Here is a 24,214-nt window from a genome sequence, read left to right as displayed (position 1 = left end):
TGACACTGATGTACAGTATTCAGCACTAAGAAGTACACCCTGTTTGAAAAGTAAGATTTTAATAAATATCTCACTGAACACGAGAACAATTAAAAAAAAAAAAAAAATTGACAAAACTTTAATTTCTTAAAACATTTTTTATTCACGACCGCACACCTGGAGGTAGCCTCCCCATCCTAATTAGGGACAGGAACACAAGAGGTTAAATAGCCCCTCCCCGCTACTATACTCAGTGTTTTCCTGTCCTTATGGGATGAAGAGGTTACCTAGGGTGGCTGTGGCTGGCGAGCAGGGCCTTAATAATTTTACCTGTGCTGGGCTGCAGGGAGCGATCACCGCCGGCCTTCCTTCCCTGTCAGCTCCCTTTCCTTCTGGAGCGGGACCTCCTCACTCTCCTGCGCCTATGGGTAAAGCTGAGTGAGGTTGGGGCTGGAGGCCTCCGGTAGCTCCCCAGCCGGTGTCTCCTCTGTCCTCCATGGCAGCGTTCTGGCGCACATGCAGGACGTGCCGGAAGTCCGGGTTTCGGCCTGCGGGACGTCACATCCGGTTGCGTTCCACCGTGGAACGCATGGGGCCGCGGCAGGAAATTCTAACTGGAAACAGCGGTTTTGGCCCAGGAATGAAGGATCTTTCACTTTATTGGTGGAATTTTGGTGCTGGATCTCGGTCTCCTCTATAAAAATGACCCAGATGAGAAGACACCGTTAAGGTAGGACAGAATATTCTGCTGCTATGGAAGGTGTTGTCTCAAAGTCTGCAGAGCCCAGCGCTAACCCCGGCCCCAGTAAGTACTCCAGGATAAGGTTGTTCCCCACTCTCTGTTGAGCAGGATCCCAAATTGTAATTTTAAAATCTCACCTTTCTAAATTTAGGGAGACAATGATCCTGCACCGAGAGTGGGAGAAAATGCTACAATTCACAAATGTACCATTTGTAGGAAAAAGCTTGCTTAAGAGCATAAGAAACCCCTATACCAGAAATTTACTAACAGCATTGTGAAGGAGGAACAACCTTCCCTTATGGAAGAAGTCAGGGGAATGGTCCGGCAGGAAATACAATCCTCCCTAGCCTCCTGGCAGTCTTTCGCAAGCCAGAGCTGAAGGTCCATCTCCAGCGAAAAGGAGAAAGTATACTGTTAGGCTGCGTGCCCACGATGCGTTTTTGAAGCGTTTCCGCAGCGGCTATTCCACCACGGAAACGCTTAAACGCTTGGTAGAAGGTCTGCAATGTTCCCCAATGATAATCCGTATGTGCTGTGCACATCCCACCTTGGGATTTCTGCTGCAGATTATCATTGCGGAAAAATCAGCAGCACTACCATTAATTTTGCGGAATGTGGCGTTTTAGCCGCCATTGACTTGTATTGGACCGCATGTGAAATTGCATGTTAAAAACACTTCACTTACACTTCCACCTGGCAGAAAAAAAACGCATGTAAAATGCATGTTTTTTTTTCTGCCAGGGAGATGCAGAAACGCTCAGGAAAAATCTGCAGCATTTCTGCATTGTGGGCACATAGCCTTAGGGATACCTCTGACTCAGAAGAATTTGGATCCCCGGAGGGGGGTCTGAAATCAAAGAAAAAGTTAGTGTTCCCGGTGCATGACAACATTAGGAGTCACCTGAGAAAAGGCTTAGTGTTACTGGACAAATGAAGGACAGATTCCCTCTGGATGAAAATACAGCTAAACTATGGACGGAAATTCCGAAAGTGGATGTGCAAGTAGCAAGGGTAGCGAAGAAGACAACCCTTCCCTTTGAAGACTCTTCCCAGCTGAAGGATCCAATATCTGGGAAGATGGACAGTCTGCTGAAGAAGACATGGGAAACATCAGCGGCTTCCCTGAAGACGAATATCGCTTTGACTTGTGTAGCACGTTCCATGTTCCTCTGGCTACAACAATTAAAGGAAAATCTTTGGAAGGGTACTCCTTGGGAGGACCTCCTTGCATCTCTTCCTTTGCTTCAAAAAGCCACTGGATTCCTATCTGACGCCCCAGCAGAGTCTGTCAAGATTGCGGCAAGATCGACAGCCTTATCTAATTCTACAAGAAGAGCTCTATGGCTGAAGTTTTGGAGTGGGGATAATGCATAATAGCCTAAGCTTTGTTCCATCCCGTTTAAAGGAGAGTATATGTTTGGGGCAGTCTTGGACTAACTGTTGGAGAAAGCATCTGACAAGAAGAAATCTCTGCCAGAGCCGAATATTCCAAGGAACTTTAGGAAAAGACGATTTCTTCCCCCTCAGCAGCAACAGCAGCAAACATTTAAGTATAGAGGCAAGGGTAAAACCGGTCGCTGGAGTTACCCCAGAGGGAGAAGAGGGAAGAATATCTTTCAAAGTTTAAGGCAAGACAAACCATGACGCCAAGAAGGTAGGAGGCAGGATTGCAAGCTTCCTTCCACAATGGCAGCTGATATTTACGGACAGGAAGATCCTGGACATGGTGGCGGTAGGAGCCGAAATCTACTTTGCTACCTACCCTCCAAGAATGGTAGAAGTAACGTCCTTACCTTCTGCAAGATTACAGAAGATCCTAATGACAGGTCTTCAGAATCTACAAAATTCGGAAGTTATATCACCAGTGCCTCACATGGAAAGAGGGGAAGGTCAGAGAGAAGCGTTTTTTCAGCGTTTTCGCATGCGTTTTTTCAAGCAGTTTTTCAAGCGATTTTGAGCATCACTTGGAAAAGTGACTCGCCCAGGGGGATATGGGGAAACTCGGTACCTGGGTCCTGATCTTCTGTGGGATGTCACGGCAGTCGGCTCCCGGGCCCATCCTCTGGGGTCACTCTTTAAAAGGGGTTTGTTAACAGTTTTTGTCTCGTGACGCCACCTGTGGTTTCCGGTAATAAGTACCGGCGCTGCTGCAGACCTCCGGGGGTGATGGGATGGCAGCTGGGATGTTTCTGCTCCCCACAGGCGGAATGGGCCCCCGGGGCAGTGTAGTTGCAGATGGTGATGCTGGGCGTTGTAGTGCAGGTGCGGTAGCGTGGTGGAAATAACTGACAGAGACAGGGGAGTGCAGTCATCCGAGTTTACGCACAGTTCTTTTTAGGTTCCTCGGGTTCACTGAGGGGAGACCTCATAAACATGTATAAATACATCAGGGGGCAGTACAGAGATCTCTCCCATGACCTGTTTATACCAAGGATGGTGACAAAGACGAGGGGGCACACTATGCGTCTGGAGGAAAGGAGGTTCCTGCACCAGCATAGAAGGGGATTCTTTACGGTCAGAGCCTTGAGACTCTGGAACTCTCTGGGAGAGGAAGTGGTGATGTCCAACTCACTTAATGAGTTCAAGAGAGGCCTGGACGCCTTTCTTGAGAACAATAAAATTACATCTTATGCTTAGTGATAGTTAATTAATCCAGGGATGTAATCTGACTGCCAGATTGGTGTCGGGAAGTGAATTTTTCCTCAATGATGTAAATTGGCCTATACCGCATGGTTTTTTTTTTGCCTTCCCCTGGATCAACGCTGCGGAATAGCTGCAGTGCACAAGAAATAGGCTGAACTGGATGGACGCTTGTCTTTTTTCGGCCTTATAAACTATGTAACTATTATTCTCAAGTGTTTCTGTTGAAAAAGGTTTCAGGTTCCTACAGGATAATCCTCAATCTAAAACATCTCAACCAGTATGTGAAATACCTTAGGTTCAAGGTGGAATCGATAAGTTCCACAATCCCATAGATTGGGGAAGGATTTGTCATGGCAACAATAGACCTGCAAGAGGCAAACTACCATGTACCAGTTCACTCGGCCTACAGGAAATTCCTCAGATTTGCCGTAAGTCAGAATCAAAGGCTACTCCATTTTCAGTTCAATGTACTCCCCTTCGGGATTTCGTTGGCACCCCGTTTATTCACAAAACTCATAGCAGAGGTGGTAGCTTGTCTAAGAAGGTGGAATATCAGCATCGTCCCCTATTTAGACTATTTTTTAATGATGGCTCCCTCAGTTCCAATTTTTGAAAAGGACCTTCAGACGACCCTTCGGATTCTGGAATCATTGGGATGGCTGATAAATTACTAGAAGTCAGATCTGATTCCCTCCACCAGGAAGACCTTCTTGGGAATTATCCTGGACTCCCAGCAACAAGCCTCTTTTTTGCCAAAACAGAAACAAATTCAGTTAAGATCGTAAGTTTATGCGCGACAGAATCGGAGCAGAGTCTCATTAAAATTTGCCATATCTGTCCTCGGGACCATGACCTCATCTATTCAAGCTGTACATTGGGCTCAAGCGCATTCGAGGGTCCTTCAAAACTACATGCTTTCCAGTTGGGACAGATCTCCAAGTTCTCTCACCAGCAAGATTCGTCTGCCAGAGTAGGTAAAAGCATCTTTAAGGTGGTGACTCTGTCCGGGAAATCTGGAGAAAGGTTCGACATGGATTCAACTTGCATTGATATCTGTCAAAACAGACGCCAGCAAAAGGGGATGGGGGAGCAGTGGTCTCCCATGTGGCTTTTCAAGGAATCTGGTTGCAAGAAATCGCAGATCAATCCTCGAACCTAAGAGAGTCGAAAGCGGTGGAAGAAACCCTATGGGCAGCCAATTCTCTACTACAGGGGTCACATGTCAGGGTCTACTCGGACAATATGACAACTAATTAACTTTCTTGATAAATATTGGTTAAACGTAAGAGCAATAAATATAAAATATGCTATAAAATAAAATCCTGGTTGTTGAGGTAAAATGTCCTACTGCGAGCTGGATCGCAGTTTTTGGCAGTATTGGAATGGAGGGATATGATTAAAGGTTCAGATGGAACATGTGAACCTTTAATCATATCCCTCCATTCCAATACTGCCACGAACTGCGATCCAGCTCGCAGTAGGACCTTTTACCTCAACAACCAGGATTTTATTATTTTATAGTATATTCTATATTTATTGCTCTTGCGTTTAACCAATATTTATCAATAAAGGTAACTGGCTATTTTATACACCTGCAGTCCTTGAGTCTATCAGCCCAGCGCAAATTTCTTACCCTTTTGTTTTTATTAGCGGTATCTCCTCTGATACCCCTAGGACAACCAGAGGTTATTGTCCCAATTTGCCGCAGGACTGTAGACCTTCCTACCAGCGTCACTGTCCTCTACTTTATTGTCTATACATCAACCTCATCTTTTAGCTCGGCCTGTTGGACCTATACTTAAACCATTTTCTCCTTGGCAATGTATTGTACACTGGGAACATATCTGTGTGGTGACTGGTAATATCACCATTATCCCATCTATCTTTGGTGCTTATAAATATGCTCGTCTGATATACCTGGTGTGTATTATAACGTTTCTAGACACCAGGCAATTCTGGCACTTAGCCTCGCTCTTCCCACTGCCCTGGTGCGGTGGCAGGGGGTAATAGGGCTGGGGTTGATGTCAGCTTATAATGCCAGCTGACATCAAGCCCAGGTTAGTAATGGAGAGGCGTCTATAAGACACCCCCATTACTAACCCCATAGTCAAAGTTAAAGAAAAACACAAACACCCAGAATAAAGTCCTTTAATTGAAATAAACACACAATTCTTTATTGTTCTAAATTAAACCATACTTACCATCACGCCCATTCCAGCTGAAGCCAACGATCTCCTGCAATAAAAGAAAAATAATAAAGCAACCTCATCCTTACCTTTCCATGGTTCCCACGACAGCTTTAGCTCTGCTACATCGAGATGACAGGCTGGACCGCAGCAGAACGCTGCCATCCAGCCTGTCATCCCGCAGACACTGAGAAGCGCAGGCATGCTTACGCTCCTCAGTGTCTCTCTGTGACGTCATCCAGATGAGCCGAGTTCATGTCCAATGAACTCAGCTCACCTCATGCACGTCACTGACAGCGTGGGAAAATTCTCCTGCACTCAGCGCTTCAGCGTGAGAATTCTCCCACGCTGTCAGTGACATACATGAGGTGAGGTCATGTCCAATGAACTCAGCTCACCTCATGCACGTCACTGACAGCGTGGGAAAATTCTCCTGCACTCAGCGCTTCAGCGTGAGAATTCTCCCACGCTGTCAGTGACATACATGAGGTGAGGTCATGTCCAATGAACTCAGCTCACCTCATGCACGTCACTGACAGCGTGGGAAAATTCTCACACTGAAGTGCTGAGTGCAGGAGAATTTTCCCAAACTGTCAGTGACGTGCATGAGGTGAGCTGAGTTCATTGGACATGACCTCGGCTCATCTGGATGACGTCACAGAGAGACACTGAGGAGCGCAAGCATGCCTGCGCTTCTCAGTGTCTGCGTGATGACAGGCTGGATGGCAGCGTTCTGCTGCGGTCCAGCCTGTCATCTCGATGTAGCAGAGCTGAAGCTGTCGTGGGAGCCATGGAAAGGTAAGGATGAGGTTGCTTTATTATTTTTCTTTTATTTCAGGAGATCGTTGGCTTCAGCTGGAATGGGCGTGACGATAAGTATGGTTTAATTTAGAACAATAAAGAATTGTGTCTTTATTTCAATTAAAGGACTTTTTTCTGGGTGTTTGTGTTTTTTTTAAATACTTTACTAGAAATTCATGGCGGTCATGTCTAATATTGGCGTGACCCCATGAATTTCGGGCTTAGGGCCAGCTGATAATGCCAAGCTGGCCTTAACCCCTTTATTACCCAGTGAGCCACCGCACCAGGGCCCTGGATGAGTTGGGTACAGCGCCAGAAGATGGCGCTTCTATGAACGCGCCATTTTCCGGGGCGGCTGCGGACTGCAATTTGCAGCGGGTGGGGCCCAGAAAGCTTGGGCCTCCCTGCGCTGCGGATTCCAGCCCCCAGCTGCCTTGTTGTACCTGGCTGGACACAAAAATAGGGCGAAGCCCCACGTATTTTTTTTTTTAATTATTTCATGAAATTCATGGAATAATTAAGAAAAAAAGGGCTTCCCTATATTGTTGTGTCCGGCTAGGTACAAATAGGCAGCTGGTGGTTGGGGGCTGCCCGTTCCTGCCTGCTGTACCTGACTGGACACAAATATAGGGCGAAGCCCCACATAATTTTTTTTTAATTATTTCATGAATTTCCTGAAATAATTTAAAAAAAATTGACGTGGGGCTTTGCACTATATTTGTGTCCAGCCAGGTACAGCAGGCAGGAACGGGCTGCCCCCAACCACCAGCTGCCTATTTGTACCTGGTTGGACACAACAATATAGGGAAGCCCTTTTTTTCTTAATTATTCCATGAATTTCATGAAATAATTAAAAAAAAAAAAAAAAAAAACGTGGAGCTTCTCCCTATTTTTGTGTCCAGCCAGGTACAACTAGGCAGCTGGGGGATGGAATCTGCAGCGCAGGGAGGCCCAAGCTTTCTGCCCCCCCCCCCCCCGCTGAAAATTGCAGTCCGCAGCCGCCCCGGAAAATGGCGCGTTCATAGGAGCTGGATGCTGTACCTGGCTGGCATACAAAAATATGGCGAAGCCCACGTCAAAAGTTTTGGGAAAAATTAATTAAAAAAATAAATAATAATTTAGGGACTGCATCTTTATTAACTCCTCAAATGTCATTTAGTGTTAAAATAAAGGATTTATTTAAAAAAAAAATGGCGTGGGATCCCCCATAATTTTAGTCTCTAGCGGAGGTTAAGCAGACGGCTGGGGCAGATGTTTGAAGCCTGGGAAGGGGGTAAAACCCACGAAGCTTCCCAGACTACTAATATCAGCCCCCAGCTGAATACCTAGCCTTTACTAGCTATTAAAATGGGGGACCCCCCAAAAAAATGACGTGGGGTCCCCCCTATTTTAATAGCTAGCAAAGGCTAGGCAGACAGCTGGGGGCTGATATTAATAGCCCAGGAAGGGTGCCATGAATATTGGCCCCCTCCCAGGCTAGAAACACCAGCCGTCAGCCGCCCCAGAAATGGCGCATCGATAGGATGCGCCAATTCTGGCACTTAGCCTCGCTCTTCCACGCTGCCCTGGTGCGGTGGCAGGGGTAATAGTGGTGGGGTTCATGTCAGCGCCAGCTGCCTTGAAGCCCAGGTTAGTAATGATGGGCGTCTATAAGACACCCCCATTACTAACCTACAAAGTGTTAAAAAGAAAAAAACACACACTACACCCAGAAAAAAATAATTTATTTGAAATAAAACACACAATTTTATTTAATTCTTAGTTTACTAAAAATAATAGTTACCTGTCCACGTTCCTGCGCTGATCTCCCATGCACAGCTGTCACATCTGGAGAAGGTGACAGCTGTGCATGGCTGCTGTAAGCTCACGCTGCCGGGAACACGTCCGCTCCCGGCAGCGGGAGCCACTGACTGAGGTCACCGGAGTGCATTCAGTCAGCGCAGCTCCGGAGACCTCCTTTACGGCACTGCTGTACTGTGGGAATTTCTCACGATACAGCAGGGCCGTAAAGGAGCTAACCGGAGCAGCGCTGCCTGAACTGCGGTGAACCCTTACGGCCCCGTCATTCCAGCGGCGGCAGCGGTTCAGGGCGGTCACATTCTATGTGGCTGCTCTGAACTGGAGATCTTCGTGGGACACTCGTGGACTACTCCGGAGGGGTAAGGATAAGGTTGTGGTTTATTATTTTATATTTTATTACAGGAGATCGATGGCTTCGGGGAATTAGGTGTCTAGGTGAGTATAGGTGTAGTTTTTTATTTTTTACTTTATTTTAGGTGGCGATCGGTGGGGACAGGTAATCTATGAACTAATTTCTTTTAGGTAACCACTGGCCACCAATGACATGTATCTAACATTTATTGGGGACACAGTAGGGCAATTTAAATAGCAGGATCAGGCTGATGGGAACTACTGCTCCCATCGAGCTGATCCTGCTGGCAGGAGTGGACGGGGGACAGACATAGGCCGATGGGAGTAGTAGTGTCACATCGGCCTATGTCTGCCTGCACGCACAGACACCGCGCACAGACACCGCGCACAGACACCGCGCACAGACACCGCGCACAGACACCGCGCACAGACACCGCGCACAGACACCGCGCACAGACACCGCGCACAGACACCGCGCACAGACACCGCGCACAGACACCGCGCACAGACACCGCGCACAGACACCGCGCACAGACACCGCGCACAGACACCGCGCACAGACACCGCGCACAGACACCGCGCACAGACACCGCGCACAGACACCGCGCACAGACACCGCGCACAGACACCGCGCACAGACACCGCGCACAGACACCGCGCACAGACACCGCGCACAGACACCGCGCACAGACACCGCGCACAGACACCGCGCACAGACACCGCGCACAGACACCGCGCACAGACACCGCGCACAGACACCGCGCACAGACACCGCGCACAGACACCGCGCACAGACACCGCGCACAGACACCGCGCACAGACACCGCGCACAGACACCGCGCACAGACACCGCGCACAGACACCGCGCACAGACACCGCGCACAGACACCGCGCACAGACACCGCGCACAGACACCGCGCACAGACACCGCGCACAGACACCGCGCACAGACACCGCGCACAGACACCGCGCACAGACACCGCGCACAGACACCGCGCACAGACACCGCGCACAGACACCGCGCACAGACACCGCGCACAGACACCGCGCACAGACACCGCGCACAGACACCGCGCACAGACACCGCGCACAGACACCGCGCACAGACACCGCGCACAGACACCGCGCACAGACACCGCGCACAGACACCGCGCACAGACACCGCGCACAGACACCGCGCACAGACACCGCGCACAGACACCGCGCACAGACACCGCGCACAGACACCGCGCACAGACACCCCGCACAGACACCCCGCACAGACACCCCGCACAGACACCCCGCACAGACACCCCGCACAGACACCCCGCACAGACACCCCGCACAGACACCCCGCACAGACACCCCGCACAGACACCCCGCACAGACACCCCGCACAGACACCCCGCACAGACACCCCGCACAGACACCCCGCACAGACACCCCGCACAGACACCCCGCACAGACACCCCGCACAGACACCCCGCACAGACACCCCGCACAGACACCCCGCACAGACACCCCGCACAGACACCCCGCACAGACACCCCGCACAGACACCCCGCACAGACACCCCGCACAGACACCCCGCACAGACACCCCGCACAGACACCCCGCACAGACACCCCGCACAGACACCCCGCACAGACACCCCGCACAGACACCCCGCACAGACACCCCGCACAGACACCCCGCACAGACACCCCGCACAGACACCCCGCACAGACACCCCGCACAGACACCCCGCACAGACACCCCGCACAGACACCCCGCACAGACACCCCGCACAGACACCCCGCACAGACACCCCGCACAGACACCCCGCACAGACACCCCGCACAGACACCCCGCACAGACACCCCGCACAGACACCCCGCACAGACACCCCGCACAGACACCCCGCACAGACACCCCGCACAGACACCCCGCACAGACACCCCGCACAGACACCCCGCACAGACACCCCGCACAGACACCCCGCACAGACACCCCGCACAGACACCCCGCACAGACACCCCGCACAGACACCCCGCACAGACACCCCGCACAGACACCCCGCACAGACACCCCGCACAGACACCCCGCACAGACACCCCGCACAGACACCCCGCACAGACACCCCGCACAGACACCCCGCACAGACACCCCGCACAGACACCCCGCACAGACGGGTCTGGGAGGTGAGGCTGACCTGTGCGGCCGTGGGAAAGTTCATGTGAGTTCATGCAATGCAGTCAAGCATGAACTCACATGAACCCTCTGAGGGCAACGCAGCGACTTCAAATGAACAGCTGATCGGCATCAGCTGATACCTCAGCTGTTCATTTGAAATAACCGGCGGGAAAGCGCAGCACAGAACGGGAAAGCCGGCGGTGAAGTCTTTTCACTGCCGGCTTCCCCGCCCGGGTCCTTCGCTCCTTGGTGCTGCGCTCCCCGCCCGGTCCTAATTTACGATTGGGATTGGAGGTGGCGAGGGGAGCGGAGGATCGGGGTGGGAGGCTGCGGGGAAGCAGTATGGGGCTGTGTGATTGTTTAAAAGCCGGCGGCTTTTTACCGCGCGCCGGCTTTTAAACAATCAGGAGAATTCTCCCCCGCTGGGATGGCATTCTGATGACAGGCTGGATCTCAGCTGAGCGCTGCCATCCAGCTTGTCATCCTTCAGAGACACTGCAGAGTGCAGGCATTATGGGAACTTCCGATTCCGGTATTCGATATTGTAAAAGTATCGGAATTAAGTATCGGAATTCCGATACCCGATATTACAGTATCGGAATGCTCAACACTAGTTGTTACGGACATCTGATAAGAATTTCATGTGAGTAGCGCCTTTAGAAATATATTTACTTAGAAAATTGATGTGTTCATTTCTTATTTCACCTGCTGTATTTTTGCATAAATGTTCAGTATACTTAAACACTAACTTCAGGTTGCGTAATATACAGGTGCATCTCACTAAATTAGAATATAATAAAAAAGTTAATTTATTTCAGTTCTTCAATACTAAAAGTGAAACTCCTATATTATATAGAGTCATTACAGACAGAGTGATCTATTTCAAGTGTTTATTTCTGTTAATGTTGATGATTATGGCTTGCAGCCAATGAAAACACAAAAGTCATTATCTCAGTAAATTAGAATACTTTACAACAACAGCTTAAAAAATGTTTTTAAAATCCAAAATGTTGGCCTACTGAAATGTATGTTCAGTAAATGCCCTCAATACTTGGTCGGGGCTCCTTTTGCATCAATTACTGCATCAATGCGGCATGGCATGGAGGTGATCAGCCTGTGGCACTGCTGAGGTGTTATGGAAGCCCAGGTTGCTTTGATAGCCGCCTTCAGCTCGTCTGCATTGTTGGGTCTGGTGTCTCTCATCTTCCTCTTTACAATACCCCATAGATTCTCTATGGGGTTAAGGTCAGGCGAGTTTGTTGGCCAATCAAGCACAGTGATACTGTATTGGTACTTTTGGCATTGTCGACTGGTGCCAAATCCTGCTGGAGAATGAAATTTCCATCTCCAAAAAGCTTGTCGGCAGAGGGAAGCATGAAGTGCTCTAAAATTTCCTTGTAGAAAGCTGCCCCGACTTTGGTCTTGATGAAACACAGTGGACCTACGCCAGCAGATGACATGGTTCTCCAAACCGTCACCAATTGTGGAAACTTCACACTAGACCTCAAGCAGCTTGGATTGTGGGCCTCTCCACTCTTCCTAGAGACTCTGGGACCTTGATTTATCGGTCGACCATAACAGCACCACGAGAGAGGGGATCCGACCACCAAGGCTAGGAAACCTACAGGCTTAAGAGGGGCGCCCCTCTCTTCTCGCCTCAGTTTGGTTTCCTGTCCTTGATGTAGGGAACCTCTGACAGGCTTACCTGTGAAGATGTCCGGAAGAAGCGTGCTGTCGAGCTTCACCCTTGTCTGGGATTAGCAGCTCCAGTACCGTCCTGTGCCCTGGGCTGTGGGAGCGGTGCCGCTGTCTGGGGTGGCAGCTCCAGCCAGATGGATCGTGAGGACGGAGGCTGCGCCCCTATCTGGGAGCGGCAGCTCCAACTTGAGGTGGGCACAGCATTGCATTGGGGAGCTGCGCCCTTGTCTGCGGTTGGCAGCCCCAGACCTAGGGCTGCCTCTAGCAGCATGTGAATGCTAGCTGGTGCAGGCTGCTGGAGGGAGGAAGCGCCGATTACAGGAGCGGCGCCTCTATGACCAGCGCCGCATGCTTCCGGTCTTTTACTAGGCTGGGGACGGGGCCTGATGCCGGGGCCTGATGCCGGGCAGTCATGTGACCAGAAAGGAAGTCCGGTCCACATGCATTCAGACGCATGAGCGCTGCATTCTCCCTTCCAACCAGCAGATGGCGATGTATTAAAAAAAAAAAGAGGGGATATTAAAGGGAAGTAGACGCTCCTATTTAAGCGTCCAGATATCGCTGCTCTAGGCTTCCCAGATACTTCAGAACTCTATTGTTAATGGATTCTGAAGACGAGCAGCAGCAAATCCAGCGGCCGCCGCTTTCTCCATCTCAGCAGTCGCTTGGGGAGCCCCAGGAGACACGACCCCCTTGAGTCACCGGCAATTCTCGGACTGCAGGTAGACAAACCCGGTCCGGCCATCGTGACTCTAACAAGACGGACAAAAAAAAATTATAAAGATTATTATTAAAAAAAAAAAACTGCAGCCCCTAGGGACGATCCCCCGACTGAGGAAGGTCCTCCAGCTAAACCGGTACCGGCTATTTGAGCTCTGCATAAGTGATCTTCGAGAAAGTTCACTTAGGTAATAAGGTGTCCCTTCTTATCCGTTTAGGGGAAGAAGTGTACCTCCAAAACCAAACACAAGCAATATGCGTTATGCGAGGCCCTATTGGCGGACTCATATTCCAAAAGACTGTGCCAGTCGTGCATAAACCAAACTTTGGCGGATGAGACCCCTAGTTTCGCCTCAGGCTTAAAAACCCTAGTTAAATCAGAGGTGAGCAAACTCCTCTCTAAAAAGTCTAAGAGGAAGGAAGCTAACCATGAGGTCTCCCCAACTCCTGATTATTCCCTATCATCAGCCGAGGAGGTGGACTCTGACGATTCATCTTCTTCATTCTTGGCTAGTGGTTCAGGCCAGCACTGCTTTCCATTAAATGGAGTTGACGGGTTGGTTAAAGCTCAACCTTGGGCATTACGGACCTCAGACCAGAGAAGTCAGTCCAAGACTTCCTGTTCAGAGGACTGGGGCAGATTAAGAGAAAATGTTTCCCGTTTAATGATTAAACTTCAGGGTCTAATCCATAGAGTGGCAAAAGCCGGAAAGAAAGGGTTCTCTCTCCCCATTCTTTAAAAGAAAGTACCCTTTTGAGGACTCTGCCTCCTCCTCCTGGGATAAGGCTCCCAAACTAGACGCAGCCATAACTAAAGCTTCTAAAAAGTTATCTCTCCCCCTTGATATGGGGGCCCTTAAAGATCCTCTGGACCGAAAAGCCGATGTGTTTCTCAAAGGCACCTGGGAGACAACCGCTGGGGCTTTAAAACCGGCAATTGCTGCAACTTGCACAGCTAGGTCATTCATGATGTGGCTAGATCAGCTGGAATCGCATTTAGAAAACACATCCAGGAAAGAGATGTGGTCTAGTATCCCACTCATGCAGGGGGCAGCAGCCTTCCTAACTGGTGTTTCAGCGGATTCGGTTAAATTAGCTGCTAGATCGGCCGCCATGTCTAATGCAGCCCGCAGGGCTCTGTGGCTCAAGTGTTGGCTGGGTGACATCCAGGCTAGAGCTAGACTCTGTGCTATACCTTGCGAAGGGGAACATCTCTTCAGTCCAGTCCTGGATGAAATCCTAGACAAAGCAAGCGACAGGAAGAAAGGTTTCCCTAGCCTGTCCATGCCTGCCTATAAGCGGTCTTTTCACAGGAGAAGATTTGTTCGTAAAAGGCCACAGAGAGACCAAGATAAATGGGAAAACCGTAAACCAAAAGGTAGAGGTCTTCTGTTCAGTAATTCTTCTTCCACTCGGCAGCCCTAGAAATCGAGTCAATGACTCGTAGCACAGGTTCAGGTCTGAGATTCCAGTTCCAAGCAGTTCCTCGTGGAAGGTTTATCTTGACCCCAGTCCATTCCTCTATATCAGAACAACTTGCTCTTCAGGAAGAAGTACTAGACCTTGTTCAAAGAGCAGTCCTGGTGGAGGTCCCGGCGTTCGAAAGGGGGTTGGGATTTTACTCCCCTCTCTTTCTGGTCTCTAAGCCAGACGGTTCTTTCAGGTGTATTATAAATTTAAAAGCCCTGAATAAATTCCTGATAATCCCCACCTTCAAAATGGAATCGATAATGTCAACAATAAAATTGCTGTTTTCAAATTGTTACATGGTAGTTTTTGATTTTGACTCCTATTACCATGTACCTATCAATTCAGATTACCAGAAATATCTTAGTGGCCGTGGTTATAGATGGGGTCTTCAACCACTTTCAATATAGGGCCCTGCCGTTCGGTTTAGCCATAGCCCCCCCGGGTATTTACCAAAATCGTGGCAGAGGTAATGGCTCATGTTAGAGAGCATGACATATTAATTATCCCTTATCTGGACGATTTCCTGATAGTTGGTAACTTGGCCCTTCAACGTAGTAAGCATCTAAAAATAGTGATCTCCATCTTAGAAAATCTGGGCTGGGTCCTCAATTTAAATAAATCTAGGTTAACGGCCACAAAAGTTCAGCAATTCTTAGGAGTTATGCTGGATTCAGATTCTCAGACATGTTACCTCCCTGAAGCCAAAAAACTAAAGATCAGGGATCAAGTAAGAAGGGCAGTGTCAAACCCAGTCATGTCCCTGAGAGCTCCGATGTCCCTGCCAGGTACCCTGACATCTTGCTTTCCCGGGTTCTGTGGGCTCTATCACTTCAGGGTTTTACAATGGGACGTTCTGAATAATGAAGTTATGTTGAAGGGGCGCTTGGAGGGGAAGTTTTCTTTGTCTCCCCGGTCAGTTGAATCCTTAATGGTGGGATAATGAAGTGAACTTATCCAGAGGGGTCCCCGGGGTTTTTAGAACAACCCGAACAATTACTACCGATGCCAGCTCCAGTGGGTGGGGGGGGGGCATCTGGGAGATATGGTAACCCCCGGGGTCATGGTCTAATTCAGAAAAGAGTCTCTCCTCCAACGCTAAAGAGTTGCTAGCAATAGACAGGGCAGTCAATTTATTTTCTAGTTTTTCAAAATTGTGACGTAAAGGTTTTCTCTGATAAAATCGCAGTAGCTTACGTGAACCACCAAGGGGATACACTATCAAGATCTCCGATGAGAGAGGCGGATCATCTCTTTCAGGTCTCGGAATGCCATTTTCGTTCCCTAACAGCCCTTCATATAAAGGGAAAAGAAAATTCAAGGGCAGACTACTTAAGCCGCTATACCCTGAAACAGGGGGAATGGGAACTAAATCAGGACATTTTCTCCCAAATTGTCCAAAGATGGGGACCTCCAGTAGTGTACTTGTTTGCTACAAAGTTAAATTGGAAAACTCAGCTCTTCTGTTCCCTGGATCCCAAAGAAAAACCCCTTGCAGTAGACGTTCTCCAGATACCTTGGGGGTTCAGCCTAGCCTATGCTTTTTCCCCATTAACCCTTCTTCCTATGGTTATCAGAAAGATCAGGGAGGACAAGGCGAGAGTTCTGCTTGTCGCACCCTTTTGGCCCTGGAGGTCCTGGCTCTCATGCCTCAGGAGCATGTCTGTGTCAGATCATTGGGTTCTACCAGAAGTTCCGGATCTCTTCTTCCAGGGTCCAATAGTCCATCCTCAAGTGTCTGGCCTCCAGTTGACTGTATGGAACTTGAAGGAGAGCTATTAAGAAAAAAAGGGATTCTCCCAAGGCCTATTAAAACCAGAATTTATGTGAGAACCTGGAAGAAGTTTTTATCTTTTTCCGGTTCCAGAGTCTGTGAGGAGGCTCCAATAAATAAAGTTCTAGAATTTCTGCAAAAGGGCCTTGAGTTAGGGCTAGCCACTAGCACCCTGAGGCTATGTGCCCACGATGCAGAAATGAAGCAGAAAATTTCTGCATGGTCTTGGCAGTCAAAAACGCTTGTGGATTTTACACACGTTTTTGCAGCGTTTTTACATGCGGATTTTACTTGGGTTTTTCAAGTCCATTGGGACCTCAGATCCGCATGCAGAAGCGCACAAATAATGGACATGCTGCGGATTTTTCCGCAAGGAAAATCCGCTGTGGAAAAATCTGCAGCATGGGTACAGAACATGCTGATTTTCATTGGGGATCATGGGGCACGGATTACTAAGCGTTTTAAAGCGTTTCTGCTGCGGAAATTCCGCATCAATAACACTTGAAAAACGCATAGTGGGCACACAGCCTGAAGGTTCAAGTGTCCGCCTTAGGCGCCCTATATACTGTAGCTGTGATCTGGTGAGTAATGATTTCTCGTTTCATTAAAGCCGCCTTTAGGTCCAGGCCCATTGTCAAAAGCAAATTGGTACCCTGGGATCTAAATTTGGTTCTTAAAGCCTTAACTCGTCCACCCTTTGAGCCAATAGAGTTAGCCACTCTTAAGTCCCTCTCCCTTAAAACAGCGCTTCTGATAGCTTTAACATCTGCTAAGAGAGTTAGTGATATTCATGCCCTGTCTTCAACCCTGGCCTTCACTCAGATCCTGGATGATAAAATAATTCTTAAACCTGATCCCTCTTATCCTCCCTAAAGTAGCTACCCGTTTTCACAGACTCCAAGAAGTAGTCCTACTCTTCTTCTGTCCTAATCCGGGTAACTGGAAAGAAGAAGAGTTTCATACACTAGACTTAAGGAGATGTGTAATTAGGTACCTCTTGGTCACCAAAGAGTTTAGTAAAGACTGTTCATTATTTATATCCTACCAAGGTGTTAGGAAAGGCTCTAAGGTCACAAAGTCCACCATAGCTAGATGGATCAGGGAGGCTATTTCCCTAGCTTATACATTGAGCGGTGAGGAAAAACTACAAGAATTGAAGGCTCACTCCACCCGGGCAGTGACAACCTCCTGGGCGAAGAAGACGGGTGTCTCAATAGAAGACATATGTAAGGCTGCTACCTGGTCTTCTCCGTCTACCTTCTATAGGCACTATAGACTGGATTTGGGTGTTTCGTCTGATCTCACTTTCGGGAGAAGGGTGCTCCAAGCTGTAGTCCCTCCCTAAACTTCTTCATCTCTGTAATTCTCTTGTAGTGCTGTCATGGTCGACCGATAGTCATAAGTTACTTACCGGTAACGGGATTTTTCGGAGCCCATGACAGCATCCTTATATTCCCTCCCTTGACATTGGTGGGAGCACTCCTTGTTTATTAATTTTCACTCTTAAACCAACATTTCTATAAATCACCAACTTATCATGTTTTGCTATATCTAGTAACCTTGTGGTCCTGAGGCGATAAGAGGGGGCCGCCCCTTTTAAGCCTGTAGGTTTCCTGTCCTTGGTGGGTGGATCCCTTCTCTTGTGGTGCTGTCATGGTCTCCGAAAAATCCCGTTACTGGTAAGTAACTTATGACTTTCCAAATTAAATTCAAATTTACTTTGCGTTTACTTAGCATCAATGACTGCCTTCTAGACATCTGTCAAGTCAGCAGTCTTCCCCATGATTGTGGAGCCTACTGAAACCGACTAAGGGACCTTCTTAAATGCTTAGGAAGCCTTTTCAGGTGTTTTTCTTAATTATTCTAATTTACTGAGTTAATAACTTGTGTTTTCATTGGCTGTAAGCCATAATCAAAAACATTAACAGAAATAAACACTTGAAATAGATCACTGTTTGTAATGACTCTATATACCGTATTTTTCAGACCATAAGACGCACTTTTCCCAACCCAAATTTGGGAGGAAAATGGGGGGTGCGTCTTATGGTCCGAAGCAACTTACCGGTGGTGGTGGAGCAGGATCGCAGGGCGGCGGCGGAAGAAGAGGTGAGGGGGGCCGGGCCTGGCCGGGTACCGGGACTGGTGTATTGCTGTGAGCGGAGTTTCAGAGCAAAGTGAGCAGCTTCCGGTGGCCGCAGCCATGTTCCTGAAGCTGTGCTCTACAGGAAAATGGCCGCCGGAGCCGGCGCATGCGCTCTGCCGAGTCGGAAGCCATTTTCCTGTAGAGCACATCTTGGGGAACATGGCCGGGGCTACCGGAAGCCGCTCACTCTGCTCTGCAAACTCTACACACAGCAATACACCGGCCCTGGTACCCGGCCCCCAGCCAGATAACTGCTCGCCTCACCTCTTCCGGCACCCCAGGCCAGGCACCGGAACCCCAAGCCAGGCCCCCCGCACCAGCACCCAAGGCCCCCGGGCACCAGGCCACCAGGTACCAGCATTCCTCCGCTTCCGCCGGCTTCCTGAAGGACCCTGCCTCCTGTGACCCCAGCTCCATCACCCCCCCCAGGTAAGATACCTATTCAGACTATAAGACGGACCCCCATCTTATAAAAATTAATTTTTTTCCTATTTTCCACCCTAAAATTTGGGGTGCGTCTTCTAGTCCGAAAAATACGGTAATATGAGTTTCACTTTTTGTATTGAAGAACTGAAATCAATTAACTTTTTGATGATATTCTAATTTAGTGAGATGCACCTGTATAAAGTCAGTAGGCCTGATTCATCAAGACTGATGTTCATGCCAGTCTTGATGAGGTGATGGGCTGGAGTCACACTCCTGGCTCCTGAAGAGGCGTATGCCTTCACCTTGCAACAAATCCTACTCCAGTTCCTTCTGGAATAAGAAAATTTCAAGGCCTAGCAAATGCTTCTGCTCAAAGTGAATTTTATACCCAAATGTTGCAAAATTTAAGCACAACTTAGAGTTGCTCCAAATTTTGTGACTTTTCAAACCTTTTTAAGGCAGAATACTGGCATAAAAGCTTAGCTGAGTTGGGCCCAGTGTGTCCAGTTGTAGCAAAATATTTTTTTTTAGTGTTCATTTTCTACATTCCATACTTTCGGCTTTGAATAAAATTTCTCCGTACTTGTCAAGTGACATGACATATGATACATTTTTAAGTAGTATGCATTATTTGTATGTCCTTTGCTTTAACATTAACAAATTCTTTTGTAGAAATTTCAAACCAAGAACGATTTCTTCTATACCAAGAGATGTTGCCGAAGCAACTTTTGGAGGACAAAAAATGGGAAGCAAATGTGCTGCCTGTATTCTCCCCATTGCAGCTAGTTGAGGTAGGTGACGGCATTCAAGGGATTTCGACTCTGCGTTCAGAAACTTTAGGTACACTTGCACTTTTTTTAATTTTTTTTTTAAAATGGTGTTCTCAAGCAATTACAGACATCAAAAACAAACACAGAATAATACTTGTACTTTCCTGGTCCACTACCAGCTCTGCTGCTACTACAGTCTGTGTATTGGCTGCGGCTGTAACATCACAACTACATGGTCATCACCATTACAACCAATCATAGAGTTCAACAGCTACATCTGCAGAGCCACTGAGCTCTGTGGAAGGTAAATCCCACCATATATCGGACATTTATCTTATAAGTGTCATCATGCTGCAACTGCCAGAATCTGAGTGATCACAGGATCAATACTGTTAAGGTATTACTTTAACCCACATAGTGCTTGCTATAATAGGCAAAAATAGCACTTTAGCTTTTTTTATGTAGTCTCCCCCCAAAAAAGTTTTGGACCCCTAAAATGGTTCTATAAAAACTACAAGTTGTCCCACACCTCCTCTAAGTAATTTAGGACAAGGCTCCTAAACGACCTTACTCAATATCAGCGGAACTAACTCTTTCCTGAACTTTGTAGGAAAAATACAAACTTTTTGTAAACTGAACAGTTTTGATATCTTAATCCTAAATAATTCATAGACTCTCTACACTTCCCAACCTTTGTTCCCAGCCTAACTCCCTTTGAATATAGATGACACTGACTCACTTGTTACTGGGCTAATTTCTACCCTTCGTACAAATATCTGGCTGCAATCGTACATCCAAGCTCTGATTCATGCTTTCTGTGATTCAGGCAGCATTAATCTTATGACTGTTTCCCTTTTAAGACTATGTTCACATGTCCAGTAATCATTAGTTAGAATGGATCCAGCAGCAATCCATTAACAAAAAAGTAGTGCAGACAACACTTTTTTGTCCGGCTTAAAAAAACCTGATTTCAACTGGATCTGTTTTTTTAACATTGAAGTCTATGGAAAATGGATGCTAAAAATCCATCAGTTTTTCTTTCAATTGAAATTGATCCAGTAAGCAAAAAAACTGATCTTTTTCAGATGAAAGACAAACTGATGGATTTTTAACTGATCCGTTTTCCTTAAACATCAATGTTAAATGGATTACAACTGGATTTTTTTTTTTCACTGCTTTATATTATGCTCGTCTCGGTTGTGACCATCTCCTTTGTCTTGTCCTTACTGACTGGCAATGCCCACTTAGCTAATCACTAGCCGCATTGGTGAACTGCCTTCAGCAGCTGCTTGGCTAGTGTGTCAACATAGAACCAAACGGTAGATACTGGGTGAGTGTCCGATTAGAAGCTGCCGGGGTTTGGTGAGGGTGACTACAGATTGGTATCGCCCAATAAGAATCCAGCACTGAAAGCTGGGGTTGCTTTGGTGTTTTCATTATGCAAATACGGTAGATGTTTAGTTTTGGTATGTGAATCAAGAACCGTAATAAAACTATAGTTATATGCTTGTTATGCATGTCACATTGATGCGTTCTCTGTTCAGAGGCATAGTTAACACAGTGCTGTTTTTTCCATTTTAGACTTTTTCTTGCCTTAGAAATTATTTGTGGCTTTGGTTTTAATAAAAATCTGAAAAAACTGCACTGTGTAAATTTGGCCTTAAGATCACATACATACTCCAGTAGAAATATTGCTTTAGAAACAAAAAAAAGTTCATAGTATTAGTTACATGGATTACGGGCTAATAATAAGATTGTACATGTTTCTACTTTCATGTCACAGCTATACATAAGTGAGGAGAACAGAAGGGCAAATGAATATGATTTCAAGAAAGCACTGGATCTACTAGAGTATATCAGTGAGGTATGATCACACTTTTTTTTACACTTTTTTTCTAAAGTTGTAAGTTGCATCTAACAAAATTTATAACCTGGTTGTAAGAAAATTTATACATATATACAGTACAGACCAAAAGTTTGGACACACCTTTTCATTTAAAGATTTTTCTGTATTTTCATGACTCTGAAAATTGTACATTCACACTGAAGGCATCAAAACTATGAATTACCACATGTGGAATTATATACTTAACAAAAAAGTGTGAAACAACTGAAAATATGTCTTATATTCTAGGTTCTTCAAAGTAGCCACCTTTTGCTTTCATGACTGCTTTACACACTCTTGGCATTCTCTTGATGAGCTTCAAGACGTAGTCACCGGAAATGGTTTTCACTTCACAGGTGTGCCCTGTCAGGTTTAATAAGTGGGATTTCTTGCCTTATAAACGGGGTTGGGACCATCAGTTGTGTTGTGCAGAAGTCAGGTGGATACACAGCTGATAGTCCTACTGAATAGACTGTTAGAATTTGTATTATGGCAAGAAAAAAGCAGCTAAGCAAAGAAAAACGAGTGGCCATCATTACTTTAAGAAATGAAGGTCAGTCAGTGTGAAAAATTGCGACAACTTTGAAAGTGTCCCCAAGTGCAGTTGCAAAAACCATCAAGCGCTACAAAGAAACTGGCTCACATGAGGACCGCCCCAGGAAAGGAAGACCAAGAGTCACCTCTGCTTCTGAGGATAAGTTTATCCGAGTCACCAGCCTCAGAAATCGCAGGTTAACAGCAGCTCAGATTAGAGACCAGGTCAATGCCACACAGAGTTCTAGTAGCAGACACATCTCTACAACAACTGTTAAGAGGAGACTTTGTGCAGCAGGCCTTCATGGTAAAATAACTGCTAGGAAACCACTGCTAAGGACAGGCAACAAGCAGAAGAGACTTGTTTGGGCTAAAGAACACAAGGAATGGACATTAGACCAGTGGAAATCTGTGCTTTGGTCTGATGAGTCCAAATTTCAGATCTTGGGTTCCAACCAGCGTGTCTTTGTGCGACGCAGAAAAGGTGGACGGATGGACTCTACATGCCTGGTTGCCACCGTGAAGCATGGAGGAGAAGGTGTGATGGTGTAGGGGTGCTTTGCTGGTGACACTGTTGGGACTTTATTCAAAATTGAAGGCATACTGAACCAGCATGGCTACCACAGCATCTTGCAGCCGCATGCTATTAGATCCGGTTTGCGTTGAGTTGGACCATCATTTATTTTTCAACAGGACAATGACCCCAAACACACCTCCAGGTTGTGTAAGGGCTATTTGACCAAGAAGGAGAGTGATGGGGTGCTACGCCAGATGACGTGGTCTCCACAGTCACCAGACCTGAACCCAATCGAGATGGTTTGGGGTGAGCTGGACCGCAGAGTGAAGGCAAAAGGGCCAACAAGTGCTAAGCATCTCTGGGAACTCCTTCAAGATTGTTGGAAGACCATTTCCGGTGACTACCTCTTGAAGCTCATCAAGAGAATGCCAAGAGTGTGTAAAGCAGTCATCAAAGCAAAAGGTGGCTACTTTGAAGAACCTAGAATATAAGACATATTTTCAGTTGTTTCACACTTTTTTGTTAAGTATATAATTCCACATGTGTTAATTCATAGTTTTGATGCCTTCAGTGTGAATACAATTTCCGTAGTCAAGAAAATACAGAAATTTCTTTAAATGAGAAGGTGTGTCCAAACTTTTGGTCTGTACTAATATAGATATATAGATAGATATAGATATAGATATAGATAGAGAGATATATATATATATATATATATATATATATATATATATATATATATATATATATATATATATTTATTATGAGATCCGTGTCTGTCTGAAGCCTTTAAAGACTGCGCATGTGCGACGTGCAATCTTGTTCCAGACAGAAGCACGCATCCAGACGTTACAGGTAAGAGGAGTGTATAGCGCTGGATATCACGGTATACGTAGACGATCTCTGGCGCCATACTTCCCTGACCTGGAGGAGCGTTGCCATGGCACCTCTCTTCGCTGGAGACCGGGGCAGGAGTGAGGCGTTGGATAGGCGCATGCGCATAGCGCTATCCGGCACCATGTTACTGAAGACACATTTGCAGTGTGTCCTCAGCAAAATGGCGCCGTACAGTGCGGTATGGGCACGCGCGTACTCTGGCGCCGCACTGTTTCCCCGGCCTCTGGCAGAGCAGGATACAGCAGCGCTGGAGCACAGGGAAGAAAGGTGAGTATAAGTGTTTATTTTTTTGTATGTGTGTACAGTGTGAAAGGTATGAGGGGGCCACACATACCAGGATTGGAGGGTGAGGGGGCCATGCATACCAGGATGGGGGGTACCACACATACCATTATTGGGGGGTGAGGGGTGCCATGCATACCGGGATTGAAGGTGAGGGGTGCCATGCATCCCAGGATTGGATGAGAGGGGTACCATGCATCCCGGGATTGGGGGTGAGGGGTGCCACGCATACTGGGATAGAATGGTGGGGACAGGATGGGGGCAGCATAATTACCAGGAGGGGGGCAGCCCATACCAGCATGGGAGACCATATACCAATAAAAATGCTCGCCACCCGGGCGTAGAACGGGTTCAATAGCTACTGTGTGTGTGTGTGTGTGTGTGTGTGTGTGTGTGTGTGTGTGTGTGTGTGTATATAGAGAGATATAGATATATATATATAGATATA

At 47.4% G+C, this 24,214-nt stretch overlaps 1 protein-coding gene and 1 long non-coding RNA gene across 2 annotated transcripts in view; one reads left to right on the top strand and one right to left on the bottom strand.

Moving 5' to 3' along the window:
* The window catches only part of LOC141257239 (uncharacterized), a 128,883-nt gene that overhangs the window by 59,157 nt on the left and 45,512 nt on the right, over positions 1-24,214 (bottom strand). The window lies entirely within an intron of this gene.
* Positions 1-24,214, top strand: part of NUP133 (nucleoporin 133) — a 326,459-nt gene that overhangs the window by 257,318 nt on the left and 44,927 nt on the right. The window contains exons 22-23 of the mRNA XM_073671535.1: positions 19,554-19,672; positions 21,435-21,515. Coding sequence (XP_073527636.1) covers positions 19,554-19,672; positions 21,435-21,515 — 200 coding nt within the window. The remainder of the gene's footprint in view (positions 1-19,553; positions 19,673-21,434; positions 21,516-24,214) is intronic.

Source organism: Phyllobates terribilis, unplaced genomic scaffold, assembly GCF_046119375.1.
Source record: "Phyllobates terribilis strain yellow unplaced genomic scaffold, ASM4611937v1 Scaffold_3__8_contigs__length_932513732, whole genome shotgun sequence".
Lineage (NCBI taxonomy): Eukaryota > Metazoa > Chordata > Amphibia > Anura > Dendrobatidae > Phyllobates > Phyllobates terribilis.
This window is presented reverse-complemented; position numbering and strand designations above follow the sequence as displayed.